The sequence below is a fragment of the Littorina saxatilis genome, linkage group LG17 (assembly GCF_037325665.1).
Source record: "Littorina saxatilis isolate snail1 linkage group LG17, US_GU_Lsax_2.0, whole genome shotgun sequence".
NCBI classification, from domain to species: domain Eukaryota; kingdom Metazoa; phylum Mollusca; class Gastropoda; order Littorinimorpha; family Littorinidae; genus Littorina; species Littorina saxatilis.
The window spans coordinates 39,405,891-39,426,051 of record NC_090261.1 but is presented as its reverse complement, the minus strand read 5'-3'; the positions used below and the strand labels follow the sequence as shown (position 1 = coordinate 39,426,051).

At 40.7% G+C, this 20,161-nt stretch overlaps 1 protein-coding gene across 1 annotated transcript in view; it reads right to left on the bottom strand.

The window, feature by feature from the left end:
* LOC138952716 (uncharacterized) overlaps window positions 1–20,161 on the bottom strand; it is an 81,567-nt gene that overhangs the window by 53,839 nt on the left and 7,567 nt on the right. Inside the window, exons 4-18 of the mRNA XM_070324423.1 lie at window positions 19,923–20,119; window positions 19,305–19,411; window positions 18,679–18,775; window positions 15,360–15,426; window positions 14,792–14,941; window positions 13,439–13,474; window positions 12,875–12,934; window positions 12,191–12,367; window positions 11,366–11,474; window positions 9,392–9,497; window positions 8,102–8,221; window positions 6,743–6,871; window positions 5,914–5,982; window positions 5,346–5,434; window positions 2,882–3,022 (exon numbers count right to left, since the gene is read on the bottom strand). Of these exons, the coding sequence (XP_070180524.1) occupies window positions 2,882–3,022; window positions 5,346–5,434; window positions 5,914–5,982; window positions 6,743–6,871; window positions 8,102–8,221; window positions 9,392–9,497; window positions 11,366–11,474; window positions 12,191–12,367; window positions 12,875–12,934; window positions 13,439–13,474; window positions 14,792–14,941; window positions 15,360–15,426; window positions 18,679–18,775; window positions 19,305–19,411; window positions 19,923–20,119 (1,654 nt within the window). The remainder of the gene's footprint in view (window positions 1–2,881; window positions 3,023–5,345; window positions 5,435–5,913; window positions 5,983–6,742; window positions 6,872–8,101; window positions 8,222–9,391; window positions 9,498–11,365; window positions 11,475–12,190; window positions 12,368–12,874; window positions 12,935–13,438; window positions 13,475–14,791; window positions 14,942–15,359; window positions 15,427–18,678; window positions 18,776–19,304; window positions 19,412–19,922; window positions 20,120–20,161) is intronic.

Here is a 20,161-nt window from a genome sequence, read left to right as displayed (position 1 = left end):
TCTCTCTCTCTCTCTCTCTCTCTCTCTCTCTCTCTCTCTCTCTCTCTCTCTCTCTCTCTCTCTCTCTTTCCTCTCTCTCTCTCTTATCTGTCTCTCTCTCAGTACAGAAAGATGTCTTTATAATGAATTGTCAGAATGTATTCCAAATGAGTGTGGTCAATTATGTATCTATACATCCGTAGATGCCTTTCATTTGTTTCATGAATGTTAATACTATAGACTTTTTTGAGTGGTAAATGTTGAAGGATGAAAGAATATATTGTGAGTGGACGGATGCATGTTATTCATTAAAAGCCCCACAATGATGTGCTTGGCCAAAAAACAAAAAAAAAGAACTGCGAGCGAAAGCGAATTGTTCACTATTTGAAAAAGCAACTCGTGTAAATCTGGTACGAAACAGCAAGCCATATGTAGTATTCTGTTTATCCTATCATACTGTACTTACGTGTAATTTCCCCAAAACGCCCCGCAGTCGAGGCAGCCAAATTGAAGACGCTTCTTTTGAAACCTAGATCTTTTGCACAGCCTCGTGCAATCTTTTACGTCAAAGCAAAGAAACGTCACTCTGGAATGTGTAGCGTGACGTGTTAGTTCTAAACATTCACCGAGGGGAATTAGCGAGCGCTAATTTTTTTCAATAATGACGTTTGTCTCGGTGACTTTGGCATCATAAGCAGTGGAAAAACAGGTCCCTGCCAGCCTTGTTTGACATGACCTCATTTACATGACGTACACACGTGTGGTTTGAACGATATTGTTATCTAATGAGTGGTCTCTCTCACGTATGTAGGATAATTCTTGTTATTCAACTTGATAGTTAAATAAATGCTATGCCTTTCTTGTTGCTATATATATAAGTTAATCATTTTCGTCGTCCCCATGCCCCAAGAGGGCCCCCTGTGATGAGCTGAATTGAAACTGCCTTGAGTCTTGTTAACAGAGAAGCTTCATATTGCCAAGCTTTGCCAAGCTTTGGGGACTTCCTGGTGGAGATTTTTTGACTTGGATGCATTTCATGAATGACATAAATGGTATGACAAAGACAAAGAGTCTGCCCAGTCGGTGCATTTAAGAGAGAGAGAGAGAGAGAGAGAGAGAGAGAGAGAGAGAGAGAGAGAGAGAGAGAGAGAGAGAGAGAGAGAGAGAGAGAGAGAGAGGTGTATGCGTGCGTGCGCACGAACGTGTGCCTGCCTGCCTACCTATCCGTCATACTGCCTGCCTGCCTGTCTGTCTGTCTGTCCATCTATCTGTTGGAATGTGGGCCCGGTGTGCCTGCCTGCATACTTAGCTGCCTACTTGTTTGTCAGTCTGTCCGTCCATCTGTTGGAATGTGGGCCCTGTCTGCCTGTCTGTATTTCTGTTTGTCTGTCTGTTGGCAAGTCATCCTTGTCTGTCTCGATGTCTGCTCGTGTGTTACTGACCCGTCTTTCTAGCATGCCTGCATCTTGATCGCTGCATACGTTGTAGCCACTGTGTCTGTTTGTGTCTGTATGTTTGTGTTCGCATGTAGGTATCTACTGTCCATGTCTGTGTGTTAGTGTGACTGTCTGTGCATGGGTACCCCAATGTCTATGTCTATTGGTCTGTCTGTGCGTGTCTGTGTCTGTGTCTGCAGAAGTCTACTTGCTTTCACAACCCTAAGATAATTTAAAACACAACAACCTTCTGGGTCTCAACGATGAGAACGCCAAACTGAACAGGTGGAACAAAATATAAAATCGCCAAAAGCAAACACTCAGGTAAACAGCTTATTCCCTAAATTTCTCACTCAATTCCCCTCCTCACTTTTTCTCAATCAGTACCTAATCTTAAACAACACAGGTGGTCCTAATTACATAAAAAGATCCAGTGAGATCAAGAGTGAGTTGCGTTAAAATTCTGTATTTTCTCAGTCAATTCTCATCGGAACGATATTTTGAGGCAGTCTTTTTTTTCTTTTCTATTTCTTTTTTTCAGTTCTACCTCGACTTGAACTCTGTAACTTTTCATCAACTACCTCCATCCTAACCACCACTCATCCCCACCCCTACTGCCCCCCTCCCTCTCCCACCTTTTTTTAAGCGTCTGTGAAACCTGTTGTCTAGAACATAAATTCAACAGGTGAGTGTGGGAGGTGGCACACACTCCAAAACACAGACGGCAGGTGAGAATGACAAAGTTCTCCCCAAAAAGCATTGAAACTTTTCCAGACTAATTTCAACTGCAGCTGTCAGTGCTTTGCTGGGACTCAATTTATCTACGAACAACTGCGACGTTGAAAGGTGCGGTGATTCCTTTTCCAGCGAGTTCATCAGCTTGTATTTTTCTGTGAAACGCTGAAACGTTTGTTTTGTTTTGTGTTTGTACTCTGTTACTGCAGGTATGTCTTCAAGAACAATACAGGTAAAACAAAACAAAAGTGAATGAGTTGGCAATCTGCGCTGCTGAAAAATGGGCAGATGGAAAGAAGATGTGTTGGTAACGCTTCAAGCTGAAGACCAAACTGAAGCATGTGGATAAGCAGACACACACACAAAAACAGATGGAAGTTTCACAGAGACACACAAAAAACGCAGACAGAGACACAAAAAGGCTTCAGTGCAGGGCCAGGGGCCCATCGCATATCTTACAGATGAAAAAGTGACTGTCAATATTCACCATGGTTATTTAGTGTCATAGCTAGCTTCTGAAATCAGTCCTCAGAGTTTGTCCCACTAAAAAGAATTATTAGAGATTGTTAGTTGTCCTTGGAGCTGACATGTCACATGATCGTTATCAGCCACTAGACTCAGCACTGCCCCCTGTAAGTCGCTTTAATCCGTGGGTGCATATGTCAGTGGCTCTTTGTTCAACGTCACACATAACAAGAATCAATATGAAAAGAGTCCAAATCAGAACTCACATGTCTGCAGCTGTGGAGTACACATGCTCATCATCTGCCACTAAGCCCAACACAGGCCCTGAGTGACCCTTCAACTCATGGCAGCACATGTAGGTGGGTCTTGCCCACACTCTGACCGTGCAGTCGTGGGAACCAGAGAGTCTGCAACAGACACAACTATGTTGACACTTTCTACCCCACCTATGTTGACCAAGGTTTTTTGTTTAGCCGAGACCAGCTGTGCTGCGGCAGGTCACTAAGAATTGTAGTAACCGGCCGTGTGTAGTAACTTGTATCAACACGCTGAAATGCAGGCGTTAGATGGACTTTACAGGAAGCGAATGAAGCTAACAGTCTGAGCGGATATATCCGTACCTGGTCAGATAGAGCCATATGAGTGGGTACGAATATATCCGTACCTGGGAGACAATGAGTTAAAGCCTGATATTGAGCAAGATGTTTGGATATAGATAAGAATCGTATTAGTTAGTACACTTATTTTAATGTCAACAATTGTATAGTGTTCCGTTTGTCTTATGTTTATGTGCCACCAATATAATTTCACAGATTTAAGATAATAGAGTTAATCTGATTTGATTTGATTTGATGGATTAATTGGGCGATGTCGACTTTGTAAAGTCTACTTCACGCGTCTCAATGCACAAAGTTTTGGCATCACATTATAATGGAAATAGACTTTGCGAAGTCTTCATGAAGTCAACTTTGGGCACAAATAAGGAAAGATTTTTAAAGGTACGGAGGCAGACACATAGACAGGCGTAAAAAAATTAAAAGAAGACTTCCTTCAAAGAGACATCAGTCCTTTTCTCCAAAATACGACTCTATAACATGCAAAACATTACAATATGAACAGGCGTCATCTCATCATGTTGCCCATTTTTAGTTAATCTGCAATCTTCATGAGAAAGGGAGAGAGGGAGAGAGAGAGAGAGAGAGAGAGAGAGAGAGAGAGAGAGAGAGAGAGAGAGAGAGAGAGAGAGAGAGAGAGAGAGAGAGAGAGAGAGAGAGAGAGAGAGAGAGAGAGAGAGAGAGAACTCGAACTCGAACTCGAAAACTTTATTACCGAGGGATGATAGCATTAGCCTGGTCCATATGGTCCTTTGTTACAGCTAGTCCCTACTATAATACACACATGAAACGAAGAACAAGTATGAAGAATAAAAAAAGAAATCAAATAAAACACAATCATGTAGGGAAAAGTATAACAAAACGTGACACACACAAAATTCAAAAGTGTGCTTATTAATGGAAGCATACTATACACTTTCTCTTTCACGCATCCTCACACACACTCGCACAAATTGAGAGAGAGAGAGAGAGAGAGAGAGAGAGAGAGAGAGAGAGAGAGAGAGAGAGAGAGAGAGAGAGGGGGAGAGAGAGAGAGAGAGAGAGAGAGAAAGGGAGAGAGTGGAGAGAGAGAGGGAGAGAGAGAGAGAAAGGGAGAGAGTGGAGAGAGAGAGAGAGAGAGAGGGGATAAGGATAAGGATAAGATTTTATATAGTCCATGAGGGTAACCTCACAGAAATTCGGGCTGCTTTCTCCCTGGGGAAAGCGAGCTGCCATACAGTATACGGCGCTACCCATTTTTTTTTTTTTTTCCTGCATGCGTGTATTCATGTTTCCAAGCCCTGAGACTTAATGCCGTGTGAGATGGAATTTTTTTACACTTTATTCCAAGTCACACGGGTATTTGGTGGACATTTTTATCTATGCCTATACAATTTTGCCAGGAAAGACCCTTTTGTCAATCGTGGGATCTTTAACGTGCACACCCCAATGTAGTGTACACGAAGGGACCTCGGTTTTTCGTCTCATCCGAAAGACTAGCACTTGAACCCACCACCTAGGTTAGGAAAGGGGGGAGAAAATTGCGGCCTGACCCAGGCCTGAACACGCAACCTCTCGCTTCCGAGCGCAAGTGCGTTACCACTCGGCCACCCAGTCCACTGGATGGAGGGAGAGGGAGAGAGAGAGAGAGAGATAAAAAGAGAGCGAGAGAGAAAGAGAGAGAGAAAGAGAGAGAGATAGAGAGAGAGAGTGGAGAGAGAGAGAGATGGAGAGATGGAGAGAGAGGGGAGGGAGAGGGAGGAAGAGGGGGAGAGAGAGAGAGAGTGGAGAGAGAGAGAGAGAGAGAGAGAGAGAGAGAGAGAGAGAGAGAGAGAGAGAGAGAGAGAGAGAGAGAGAGAGAGAGAGAGAGAGAGAGAGAGAATACCCTTGAAAATAATGAGGAAAACTAATTCTTGAGTTTTGTGTTTCCTTTTGTGTGTGTATATGCGCATGCATGCCTGTGATGTGTACCTGCAATGCATGCGTGTGTGCGCATACATAATACTTGAAGATGGGTAAATCAATCTGCCTGTCTGTCGATCTGTCTGCCTGAAGCCTGTGTCTATAGTCCTGCCTGTTTGTTTGTCAATCTGTCCTAGTGTAAGTTGCGTATGTATATGTCAGTGTGTAAACCTACATGTAATGCTTGGTGAGCTCCAGACAGCTGACAGAGTCATCGTGGCCATGAAGCAGAGCTGTTTTTGTGAAACGACGAATGTTCCAAACCTGCACACACAAAAAATTAAGCTATAAGAATAACTCTTGCTATAAAAAAAAAAACACTCGTGAAAGGTCACATACACACACACATACACACACACATACACATACACATGCATACACACACACACATACACACACACACACACATACACATGTGGCATGCATGTATGCACCCCACCCCCCCCCCCCCCTCTCACACACACGCACTACACACACATGAAAAATACATTAGATCTGTCTGTTGTGTTAGATTTCTCCGATTCCAATTCCTTCACATAAGGGAAACAATCCAAACATTGATTGGATGCAGCAAAAATCTTGGTTGTCTTTCTTAAACTAACTGGTAAGAAGAAGTCCTTGAAAAACACTCAATGTGCTTAAATATCAGTTGCCTCTATCAAACAACTGCTTTTGAAAAGATTTGGCCTCCTACTTTATCAAAACAACAGATTATTAAATTATTGAGAACAAAAGAAACTCACAAAGATAACAGAGTCCCATGAACCGGATACCAAAATGTCATCATCAAACTTGAGACAGCGAACTCCTCCCTGATCAAACCAAAAAAGTCACATTTAAAACATCCATTAAACTGTCAGTGTCTCACCGGTTGATGTGACCAGAAAATAAACCCAGGAATTAAGGTTTTACTACAATTAACAGCTGCAAGCTTAATATATTCACAGTGACTGAAAACACACACAAAAATGAAAAAAAAAATGTAATTCAGTCAAGTTGGGTTTAGAATGAAACAATCACAAGTTAAATTCCCGATGAACAGAAATCCGGCACTCATTGTATACCTGCTGGCGAGGTGCACATTGATACACGCTAAACTTTTATCTGTTAGCCATGAGAGTCATTTGCAAGTACTAAAAACAATGAGTCTGCAAAACACTGAGGCGATTGTTTCATGGGAACAGATAACGTTAATTGCATATGACGTAAATTGATGGAGGAATTCTGCTGGGCAGTGTCAGGCACCTGAGAGAATAACGAGCATGGAAATGAACAAGCAAAACTACATTGCCAGATGCTTGTTCATTTCAATTGCAATGCTTGTTATTCTCTCAGGAGACTGACACTCTGCCCAGCAGAATTGGTTCTGCATTAAACTCTCACTTACTCTTGCCGTATGCATTTAAAGTGCTTACGACGTCCCTTTGTTTCTCAGATCACATGGACAAAGGGACCAGAGAAGGTGTCCTTTACTGGTAGGTGTTTTCTCAACAAAGGGGCCTGACATCACAGGTGCCACTGTATCACATCACAGGGGGAAAAAAAAGGGAAAAAAATCATAGTTTTACTGACCTTGTGCCCATAAAACTTGTGCACACTGCGACCGCTTCGCACATCCCAAAGACGCAAGCAGCGATCACTTCCACCAGTTACCAGGCGCCGCCGGTCAAACTGTAGACACTGGATGCCGCCAATGTGCCCCTGTCATTACAAAAATCTGTCAATCATCATGTTTAAACACAAGGTCGTGGCTAATTAAATCAACGAAAAGCCCAAGGATATATAACATCATCATGTTTAAACTCAAGGTCGTGGCTAATTAAATCAAGAACAAGCCCCAGGGTATATGACATCATTATGTTTAAACTCAAGGTTGTGGCTAATTAAATTAAATCAATAACAAGCCCCAGTATATATGCCATCATCATGTTTAAACTCAAGGTCATGGCTAAATAATTCAATAACAAGAACCAGGATATATGCCATCATATGATGTTTAAACTCAAGGTCGTGGCTAAATAATTCAATAACAAGCCCCAGGATATATGCCATCATCATGTTTAAACTCGAGGTTATGGCTAATTAAATTAATAACAAGCCCCAGTATATATGCCATCATCATGTTTAAACTCAAGGTCATGGCTAATTAAATTAATAACAAGCCCCAGGATATATGCCATCATCATGTTTAAACTTAAGGTCGTGGCTAATTAAATTAATAACAAGCCCCAGGATATATGCCATCATCATATTTAAACTCAAGGTCATGGCTAATTAAATTAATAACAAGCCCCAGTATATATGCCATCATCATGTTTAAACTCAAGGTCATGGCTAATTAAATTAATAACAAGCCCCAGGATATAATTGCCATCATCATGTTTAAACTCAAGGTCTTGGCTAATTAAATTAATAACAAGCCCAAAGAAATATGACCTCATCCTCTGCCACCCTTTTCCAAATGTCACCAATGACTAGACAAACAATCAAAAGACTTCTGAACAATTAGAAAAACAATTACGTACTTCACATTGCTGAAAAAACCTTCTTCCATTTGCGGTGAAAACTTGCAAAACATGCGCATGCACTATCCACCACAACAGATATGAATGTCCTAATATAGGCATACGCTTGAGTACAGATCCCAAATTCCATACATTGTATTATGTCACAATAACTAAACTGAATAACATTTTGGTTGAACAAACAGACGTGATCTTCACATCAAAACATCAATTTTGAAACACAAAACTGTTGCTGTAATTTTCTCAGATTATGCAATGCAAAACCACACAAAAACTTCTTAGCACATAAGTTTAGGTTCTTCTGACCCCAAGGAAAATTACACAATTTACTTTTTGGTTAGCCTTCTGTAGTAGCAGTATCATACTACACACAGATTGCAGACACTAGCTGCATGGTTTCTCTCACCTGGATCTTTCTAACTTTCTGTACAGAAGCCACTTTTCCAGCATACATTGGATAGCGGATAAAGTCATCATCGTGCTCCGGTGTCTGCCACTCCAGACTCATAGCAGGCACTACCTTACCCTGCAAAAATCACATGTCAGCATATTAGCAGTCCTCATTCATTATCATCATTGTCGTCGTCATCGTCATCATCGTCAATCATTATCATCATCGTCATCATATCATCATCATCATCATCACCATCGTCATCATCATCGTCGTCGTCGTCGTCGTCATTGTTGTTAACACCACCATCTCAACCAAATTGTATAATCCCTGCTCAACGTCTGGGAGGTAAGGAACCCCCATAATCACCATCATCATCATTGCATCGCATCATATAATCTCAATATTTCGAAGAAACAAGCCTAATGCCAGCAAGTTGAAGAAGACAGCCGCTACACGCTTGTTTTGAGTTAAAATATCGTACCCTACCCTCAGGCAGAAAACACAATTAGTAATTTTCAGTCTTGGCAGAGTGTGTTATCAAAACACATCCCTATTGGGCCACTGCTGCCTGACTGAGGGCATTCAATCTGAATTACTCATAAGTATACATTATCCAGAGGCGTTAGTTAAATCATCTGTAGGACAGAAATATGAAAGTACATGCAGTATAATATTTTGGTGAAACATATTGGATTAATACCCTTAATACAGTGGAACCACTCCCCCCTTTTCAGACCTTTAAAAAAAAAGAAAAAATCAGGTCTTAAAAAGCATCCTGCATGCAACTGAGGTAAAAAACAAAAACAAAAAAAAAGGTCTTAAAAAGGAGGCAGTCTTAAAATTGGGGTAAATTTACAGATGTTGTGAACAGGAAATCTTAAAAGGAGGCAGTCTTAAAAGGAGGGTTCCACTGTAAAAAGAGAAAACCTGTAAAAAAAAACACAAAAAAACATTTCCCATCCTTCTTTGACAATGTTTATTTGCTTCATAGATAGCAAATAGCATGTGAGAGTGTGCTTAAATCCACAGGCCACCATTTTTACCCCTTTTTTCAGGTACAGGGGAACCCCCCTTTTAAGACCTCCAAAAATCTGAGAAAATCATGTCTTAAAAAGGAGGAAGTCTTACACGGGAGGTAAATTTACAGATGTTATGAACAGAAAATCTGAAAAAGCAAGGTATTTAAAAAGGAGGAAGTCTTAAAGTAATTGATGGGGGGGGGGGGGGGGTTCTTAAATGGAGGGTTCCACTGTAGTCAATCCAACATGTTTCAGATTGACGCATTATGCAAATGACACTGACCAGCAGATCTTTGGACTGCGAGAGGTCAGTGTGAATGTCCAGAGCAGTGTCCTCTTCCTCTTCCTCCTTCACTCTGGATTTGCGGCCAGCACCAGCTTTAGATGACCTGTAAAATATGCAGCAGTGAATTAAGCCATCATGTTGATTTTAAGTTACAGTCAATTTACACGCATGACATATATACTTTCACTACTTCACACAATAGGTTCTGCATCCTTGTCACCGTTTAAAAATTCGTTCCTGACACATTAGATGTAAAGTTCTTCTTAGAAATGAGAAAATGCAAGAAAGTCGAAGCATTTATATATTCTTGCCATCTTTGCCTTTTCAAAAATATATTATCCTTGAAGCCTCAAAATGCATTTCTAATAATTTAAGGAACAGTAAGCAAAGCTATACACATACACTATAAAAACCGGTTTACAATGTTATTATCAATTCTCATTTCAAGCCATAGTCAGAAACCCCCCGCGGGTTAGGGGGAAGAATTTACCCGATGCTCCCCAGCATGTCGTAAGAGGCGACTAACGGATTCTGTTTCTCCTTTTACCCTTGTTAAGTGTTTCTTGTATAGAATATAGTCAATGTTTGTACAGATTTTAGTCAAGCAGTATGTAAGAAATGTTAAGTCCTTTGTACTGGAAACTTGCATTCTCCCAGTAAGGTAATATATTGTACTACGTTGCAAGCCCCTGGAGCAATTTTTTTATTAGTGCTTTTGTGAACAAGAAACAATTAACAAGTGGCTCTATCCCATCTCCCCCCCTTTCCCCGTCGCGATATAACCTTTGTGGTTGAAAACGATGTTAAACACCAAATAAAGAAAGAAAGAACATAGTCAGAATAAAATCTGCGATGATTAGGACCCCTTGTGAACAGAGAAAAATGTTCCTTCACTGTATGTGGCCTTTCGTGACAGGTATACTTTGTCAAGGTAGTAGATAAAAGGACAACAGAAGGTGTCCTCTATTGGTGGTGACCTCTTATCAGCGGGGCCTCAAATCGCAGGTACCACTGTACGTACTCATAATACCATACTTTCGGGACTACAAGGTGCGTTGCTGTATAAGGCCCATGCATCCCCCGTTTTTCACAAAATAGATGCTAATTCAACTTCTGGTGTATCGGGCAGAAGCAAAAGGAAGTACAAATAGGAAACAGGTTTTTTGTGTGCGTAATCTCCTTCAGTCTTACACACGGTACAACTGGTTAATACCTAAAGACTCAGGTGGCTTCAAAAAGTCTGTAATACCAAACATTCAGTGCCAAAGCTTCGAGCAGCCAGCTTTGTGAATTATACTTTGTGAAGTTAACTACGCCCAATTAATTTGAGGCTTTCTTTCTTTTTCTTTATTTGGTGTTTAACGTCGTTTTCAACCATGAAGGTTATATCGCGACGGGGAAAGGGGGGAGATGGGATAGAGCCACTTGTCAATTGTTTCTTGTTCACAAAAGCACTAACCAAAAATTTGCTCCAGGGGCTTGCAACGTAGTACAATATATTACCTTACTGGGAGAATGCAAGTTTCCAGTACAAAGGACTTAACATTTCTTACACACTGCTTGACTAAAATCTTTACAAAAATTGACTATATTCTATACAAGAAACACAACAAGGAGGGTAAAAGGAGAAACAGAATCCGTTGGTCGCCTCTTACGACATGCTGGGGAGCATCGGGTAAATTCTTCCCCCTAACCCGCGGGGGGTATTTGAGGCTTCATAGACAACAAACAAACAAAACAAAAACAAAAAAAACAACAACATATGGTAGTTGTACAGTGGAACCCCCCTTTTAAGACCCACCAATTTAAGACTCCCTCCCCTTTAAGGCCTCATTTTTCAGATTTTCTGTACATAACCACTGTAAATTTACCTCCATTTTAAGACTCCCTCCATTTTCCGACCATGATTTAATCAGATTTTTGGAGGTCATAAAAAGGGGGTTCCACTGTCAAATGAATGTGGAAGCAAACCTTTCAGCTCTGCCCTCAGAGGACCTTTCTGACAAAGCGTCGTCAATTCGGTGCTGAACGTTGGCTAGAAGACTCTTGCGCTGACTCTTCGACCAGCCAGGACCCTTGCCTGCTCATAAACATAATTTTTTCATTTTTCATTTTTTTCATTTTCAATACTTTATAGTTCCACCGCTGGAAAATCCGGGTTGCTTCCTCCCAGAGGAAAGCTAGCTGCGGTACCCAAGTGTGTGCATGTTTAGGTGTAATCAGCCAGCCGCACTTATGGCAGAAAGACCTATTACGTGCCTCAGTGGTGACACAGGGGTGGAACATGGATACCTTCTCTGAGTCTGGACATAAAGTTGACCCATGTCCGTCCCGCTCCGAATTCGGACCCGTGACCAGCGGATCACAAGTCCAGTGCTCTACCAACTGAGCTACCGGGCACCCCGGTAAAGTTTTGTGTGAGATTAAGTGAACACATACATTACAGCTCTATTTTTCTGATTGAATTAGAGCGTCAAGTTTAACTTGGAGAAATGTGTAACATGAGTCGGACAAAAATTAATATCCTTTGGCTGGTGACTATTGCTTTGATGCAAGGAAACAGGACAAGATGGAAGGATTAACTAGATCCGAGGAAACGGTAGCATGTTATATGTGTGTGTGTGTGTGTGTGTGTGTGTGTGTGTGTGTGTGTGTGTGTGTGTGTGTGTGTGTGTGTGTGTGTGTGTGTATGCAGGGGGTAATACATTCTCTCAGACTCTACATGTTTAATTGAAAATTCTACAAAATCAATGAAATTACTGTCCTTAAATGCATACAATTTCAACACAGTCAAACCTGAAAACTCGGGATGAAACTGGTCATCTTCTTCTCCAAGCAAGGCAGACAAATCCTCCTCAGACATCCCACTGTCAGCCTGACTATTATTGTCACCAGTTGCCTCCCCTCTCTCTCCCTTGATTCTGACTAGCTTGTCTCTGCCTGCTAACTCTGATGTCTCCGAGTCACCATCCTCTGAAAAATTCGAAAAGTGTCAAATATGATAGATTCTGTAAAGGAAAGTTATCAACAAACTGTGAAAATACTGCATTTTGAGTCCCCCCACACACACACACACACATGCACACTCAATTTGGTTTTTTAAACTGTTAATGTTAAAAGCCTCATAATACACATGCTAATTAAATGTCCTATATTTCTCATTTCTTTTGTCTTGAAGGGAAAATAAGATTTGTTTAACCTCAGCTTCATTTTAAGCAAACAAACAACCGCTGATTATCATTTGTGAATATTGATCTGTTCAAGTTTTTACTAGCTGCATGCTCTTTATATCTCACTTATCATATAACTATTCAATTTGTTGACTAACATACACATCTAGTCAGAACATATCACCCCTAGGAATAAATGCCTCAGAAAATGGTTCAAAATTAACGTTAACTGGTAAATTCAGTATTGTGTTCAGATTTTAGCCTAATTATCACAGACGAATCTGAAAATATCAAATGCATTCACTTATACCTCTTTTATCTTTCCGTCTTCGGATTCTAAACCTTTTGGACATGCCTCTCCTTGCCGCATCTGAAAATATAAAACAGTAAACTTCATCCCCTTAAAACTTTTGAAAATTCAATGATAATGCCTGTAGCGAGGGTTACAACAGCTAAAACAATCAAAATAATAATTATCACCTTTTTGGTGTGATTTTTTAATTCAGAAAAAATTGATATGATCATAACAAAACTTACATCTGCATTTTGGCAGGTTTGATACTCAACCCTTTCATCCCATATTCACTAGTATGATTGAAGTCTCAACACATTTTCAGTCTTTATGCTGAGGTGGAAAAAAAAAGAAAAAAGTGTTGGGTTGTATAACAACAAAGATAACCAACAATAACAGAGGGGATGTGTGTCAAAACTGTTTTCTGCATAACATTAAAATTGTCTGCACACCTACAGACAAAAGAAGTGAAACAAATGCATGGTTTTTTTGTAAAAAAAAAAATGATAGAGGTAACTCTAGCTTAAGGTATTTAAGAAGTTATTTACCCTTCATAAATTATTTTTCATAAATTGCCCATACCATCAGAACCTGTTAGTTGCCTCGTTGAGAGAAAATCTGTGAAGAAGAAACAAGCAAATAAAATTAGTGAGATGTACGCTAAACTTGTGTTACCTCAAGTAATGCTATTCATCACTAAAACTAGATTATAATCTAAACGAACATTACACATATATTTATTTGTGAACAATATATAACTTTTGTACAGGAGGTAAGTAATACTAATCTCCATTTAGTGAAAGTACATAAACTTTGTTATGACAGTGATGGTTCATAAAATCTTATTTGCAGTATCATACTAAAATTGTGTAATGGGATCAATAAATAGAACAGATCAAATTTATGACAAACCTCAAATAAAGTAAAATTAAATAAGTACATAAAAACAATAATAAATCAATCAATCAATGAGTCTTATATCGCGCATATTCCGTGGGTACAGTTCTAGGCGCTCTGCAGTGATGCCGTGTGAGATGAAATTTTATACGGCCAGTAGATTGCAGCCATTTCGGCGCATATTTACCTTTCACGGCCTATTATTCCAAGTCACACGGGTATAGGTAGACAATTATTAACTGTGCCTAAGCAATTTTGCCAGGAAAGACCCTTTTGTCAATCGTGGGATCTTTAACGTGCACACCCAATGTAGTGTACACGGGGGGAGGTTCGGACATCGAAGAGAGTCTGCACACAAAGTTGACTCTGTGAAATAAATTTCCGCCGAACCTGGGATCGAACTCACGCTGACAGCGGCCAACTGAATACAAATCCAGCGCGCTACCAACTGAGCTATATCCCCGCCAGAAAGAAACATTACAAAAACAAAGGACCAACTCCCGTCCCTTTTCCTACTGTTGCATCATTTTAGCAAATCATGCCATCAAACAACAAAAACAGCACATGTATAAAAAAATAAATATATTTAAAACAAATTTACAAAAAATGAACCCCTGAGGGACACAAAAAAAGAGTATCAAGGAACTGTTTTCACCTGCATATTTCCACTTAAACCCATGCTGGAATAAAGCAAACAAGTAGATCTGTTTTAAAACAAAAAAGAGGGAGGAGGGGAGGGAGGGGGATGGATGATTGAAAGGGTGGGGACGGGGGGAAAGCACTTGGAAAACTTGCTACTTCTCTGGTCCTATTTTTGTGTTCACTGGTGAGTTTTCTCTAGCTTTTACATAACAACAATCTTCAACTTCAATGTATTTCTCAAGATAATGATAACTAATCTTGACATTGAAAAAAGACACCCAACACGCTATATGCATGGGTGCAGGGCTGAAAAATAAAAAAAACATCACCACAGACATTACAAATCCGGATTTCCGGCATATATACTGGAAGAATGCCACCCATGTATATGCGTACCTGTTTCAGCTGAGTAGCGTTCCTGAGCCTCGTTCATGGTTCTGACCAGGTTGCGAAGCTCCATGTACGCCAGCATCCAGTCCACACCCATTCTGCTAGTGTTGGCCGAGTCTATCAGCTGAGGGATGTTCTCTATACCCTCTTCTTCGCCTGTGAATTGTGTGTGTGTGTGTGAAGAAAATTTAAGAGAAAAGTGTTCGCAGTTTATTTTTACTCTGGGGAATGTTTTCTTAGTTTTGTGACACCTGAGCTATAGGTTATTAAATTATGTTTTCCTTGGCGTTTTTGATGGTGTGAATTTTGAATATATGACGAATACATAAAGCTACAAGCATCAACAAGATAACAATAGAGGCTGTCTACAACGTAAATCATAATGTTGTTTTCAATTTTGGAATATGTTACTGTATAAGAAAAGCTTCAGCTGAAAACCACATTGTCCTTGCTTTAGTGATAATCTTTCCCCAGCATTACATGAGGGGTAGTAAAAAATCAGCAATTTACTGCATTCCTGGTGGTTTTTTTTCTTCTTCTGCTATTTGTAATCTACACATTCCTTAATGCTCACCCAATTCCAGACACTTGACAATCCAAAGGTCGTCTACAGCACACAGGTAATGCCACCTGCGGCAAACCTGTTCAGAAAACATGGAATAGGTAAACAACTTCAATGATTGAAAAATGTACATATATTTCATTCAAACACAAATCCACAAATGCAAAAAACACATGCCAATGCACAGACACTCACACACACACACCTGACACGTGTGGAAGATGTAACCTAAGTTTTGGCACACACACGGAGACTATTTTTTTAATCTAAATGCAGATTTTGATTAAATGTGATTTTACAATATCAAGATAGGTATAAAAATCCAACTTGTTTTATAAAACGACCTTATCTGCTTCCAATAATCGCATTCCAATAAATGTCACTTAACGACTATACTAATTCATTTTTGATTCTCATTAGCAAATTTAATGATAAAGGGGTAAAATGGTCGCCAATTAGTTCATTTGATTAAGATTTACCAGTTTGAAATTTACACACACGGTTTTTTTCCGGTTCTGAGAGATGTCAGCCTTAACATGTGAGTCTTGACAACGTCTTGTGTTGCTTTGAGCTGGGAAAATAACGAATGTCAAATCCGAAGGAAAAAGTGTTATTACAACCAAACGGTTTCTCAAAATGATTACCTACTTGGCATGCGCCGTCTTTTACATGTATAAAGTTACTAGTCACTGGTTTACTAACTCAGTGCGAGCAGGATTACAGAAAAGCACGCGGGCGGGCACGCACATTTCATCTGTTTTGTGGTTTTTGCCCCATAACTCTGGAACTATCAAAGGTATTCGCACCAATTTTTTATGTGGTAAGATAATGACCAGTGACAAGCACCCTTGGGCCAAATATTCGGTATCGCCGCTCCATATGTGTGTGAGATATAAGCCTAAACTCCTGAGAATGCATGAGAAACCAGTCTTCCCAAATTTCGCTATCGCGCCAACAACAACAGAATATATATATAATAACTTGAGCTACTCTGAAAAAAAGAATAGCAGACGACGCAGAAACCCGTGACACAGAACGCATGCGTAGTGACACTGAATAAACCGCACGTGCGCGATACGCTGTTAATTCAAGACATAGGAAGTACAATGGTGCTTATTGGCTCTTTCTACCATGAGATATGGTCACTTTTAGTGGTTCACTACCTTATTTTGGTCACATTTCATAAGGGTCAAAGTGACCTTGACCTTGATCATATGTGACCAAATGTGTATCATGGTGAAAGCGTAACATGTGCCCCACATAATTTTTAAGTTTGAAAAAGTTATCTTCCATAGTTCAGGGTCAAGGTCACTTCAAAATATGTATACAATCCAACTTTGAAGAGCACCTGTGACCTTGACCTTGAAGCAAGGTAAACCAAACTGGTATCAAAAGATGGGGCTTATTTTGCCCTATATATCATTTATAGGTGAGGTATTAAATCTCAAAAACTTCAGAGAAAATGGGAAAAATGTGAAAAATAGCTGTTTTTTAGACATTTATGGCCCCTGCGACCTTGACCTTGAAGCAAGGTCAAGATGCTATGTATGTTTTTGGGGGCCTTGTCATCATACACCATCTTGCCAAATTTGGTACTGATAGACTGAATAGTGTCCAAGAAATATCCAACGTTAAAGTTTTCCGGACGCCGGGACGGACGGACGGACGACTCGGGTGAGTACATAGACTCACTTTTGCTTCGCATGTGAGTCAAAAAGCAATACCAAACAAGAGCACGCATAAGAGCGCATAACCCTCAGCGATACTTAATAAATACCAGGCTTACAGAGTCCGGGAAGCTGGATCGGTCAGTCGGTAGAGAGGTCACGGGTTCGAATCCAGCATTGGGCTGTGGGTGCCCATATCATTTATCCTGTTGCCGACCCTGGTTTGGTGGTTTCAGTATAATGTGACCAGTCTTCTTTACATCTATCCCAAGATACATGGAAGTAAAACTAGCTAACGAACGAACGAACAGAGTCCGGAGCACTCCCAGTTTGTCATCTTTCCTGAAATTTTCATCAAAATCGGTTCATAACTTTTTGAGATCGGTGGATCCAGACATCATGACAGACAGACATCATACAGAAAGACATACAGACATCATACAGAAAGACATACAGACATCAGACAGAAAGTCATCGTCACAATAACCCTTCAGCTTTCGCTGAGGGTTAATAAAGCCAGACACTTTTTCAGCTTTTTTGCTTTAATGTTATTCATCAGAAGTTGTTTTTTAATTTTAATAAATATCATGATATTACCACAAATCATGTACACAGAAATGCACAACATGTTTTTATAGATGATGTTTATGAAAAGAAGACTTTAAACATTCTTGTCGTATAGAAGTACATTAAGTTACATTTCAATACATAAGGAGACATTTCAACATATTTCTTTAAGTTGCATTTCAACTTCGGGTTACAATTCAACAAAGGTACAATTCAACATCATAAGCGGCTTTTCCACATTTGAGATCTAGGTGACATATCACACTGTTAAGTGACAATTCACACGCCTTAGGTTACATTTCCGTGTTGAACTGTAACTTAAGGGGGTCTTAAGTTACCGTGTGCGTGGAGAGATTTCCACACACACACACACACACACACACACACACACACACACACACACACACACACACAATAAATGAGCACACATCCACACCCACACCCACACTGAACATCGATCAGTACATTAATACGAACTCACCAAACACACACTTGCACACACATCTATATATATATACGACTTGTGTCTGTCTGTCTGTCTGTGTGTGTGTGTGATCACGATGCACGGCCAAAGTTCTCGATGGATCTGCTTCAAATTTGGTGGGCATATTCAGGTAGACCACGGACACAACCTGGTCTATGAAAATTTTCAACACGTGCTCTCAGCGCGCAGCGCTGAACCGATTTTGGTTTTTCTGTTCATCTTCCCAGATCCATTCCGAGTAACTCTTCCTTATCTTCTCCAGTGTTTTGCGTTTATCTCCCTTCCTTCGTGTGGCGTCAATCCATATTCCCGTTACTACTTTTAGAAGGTCACTGTCCACAACGCTTTCATCCCGGCGAAGCCGGATATTCCCGTTACTATTTTCAGAAGGTCACTGTCCAGAACGCTTTCATCCCGGCGAAGCCGGGTATTCCTCTACTTCTTCCCGGCAAAGCCGGGTATACGGCTCTACTTCTTCCCGGCGAAGCCGGGTATCATTCGGCTCTACTTCTTCCCGGCAAAGCCGGGTACCCGGCGAAGCGGGTATTCATTCTAGTATATATATATAATCACACAAACATATATGCAAACACACACACAAACATTCACTGACCTGTGTAGCATTCAAGATGTCTGAAGGTGGCAGACAAGACAAGATGTAGAGGAGAAGTTTGTCAGGTAACCGATTCATGTCTCGGACATCTTGCAATCTGGTCCAAAGGAACACACAAATCAATACAAACTGTAGCAACAGAAACTTAAATTGTTCTCACTTTTAGACACTTAATCATCAGTCCAACAATACAGAACTTGTATCCAACCCCATCCCCCCTCCATTATGTTAATGTTATCCGACATGCAGCAAGGACTTCAACAATAACAACAACATCAACAAGAAATACTGACTCTGGCTCTCTCTAGCAGAAAACCCTCTCTTCTGCCTCCTACATGTACATGACAGCAGGAGGGGAGGGCAGGGGACGGGAGAGCATGCAGCAAGGGAAGAGGAGTGGGACTGGATGTTCTGAAACCGACTTACTTTTAATGAATGTACATGACAGCAGGAGGGGAGGGCAGGGGACGGGAGAGCATGCAGCAAGGGAAGAGAAGTGGGACCGGATGTTCTGAAACCGACTTACTTTTAATGAATGTACATGACAGCAGGAGGGGAGGGCAGGGGACGGGAGAGCATGCAGCAAGGGAAGAGGAGTGGGACTGGATGTTCTGAAACCGACTTACTTTTGATGAATGTAATTGACAGAGGCCTCCAGTACATCTGCACTGCACTGCTTCACCACTTCTTTCAGAAGCGACAGTCTCTCATAACTTTCCCACTGCTGCAGCCACTGTCAACAACACATGTACAATTCAGCATCATTTTGTGTGACGTCTTTATTTGAGTCTTTTTTGCAGCAGAGCATATATACTCATAATGCAGTCAACACGCACATGCACACACCACACACAGACAATCACAAACTAACAAACTCTTGTCTGTCTGTCTGTTTCTGTCTCCCCCCCTCTCTCTCTCTCTAATGCACGCACGCATACACCCATGCATGCACACACACAAACACACACGCAGAAGGAAAACGCTCAAAACAATGTTAAAAACGACAGCACCTGTATGTTCAGACACAACTGATATGATTTATCTAATTGTTTTGGTGGCACCCTTTGAAGACATACAAGAACAGTAAATGTATATATATACAACAAGCACAATGTTACAAAAGACAGCATCTGCATTCACACACAACTGAGATCATTTACTCTTTTTATTTCGGGGGGCTGACGGTACACTTTTGAGACTTTCAAGGACAGTACGTAACAACACGGGGTTTTTTTTTCACAAACCTCGTAGATAGCAGCAAGCTGGTCACGGAAATTGTTGGAGAGTTCTCGTTTGTGGGCTGACTTGAGGTGCATGTTGTCAGGCAAGTCCTGTGGCCACCAGCCTCGGTTCTTGTAGAACTGCTGCATGGGTACCGGAACATTACCCAGACCCCTTGGTTTCTGCACCTTTCCTGTTCGCATCTTACGCTGTGGTCTACCTGTAAATCGGCAAATAGAGAAAACGACACAACCAGTGTTAT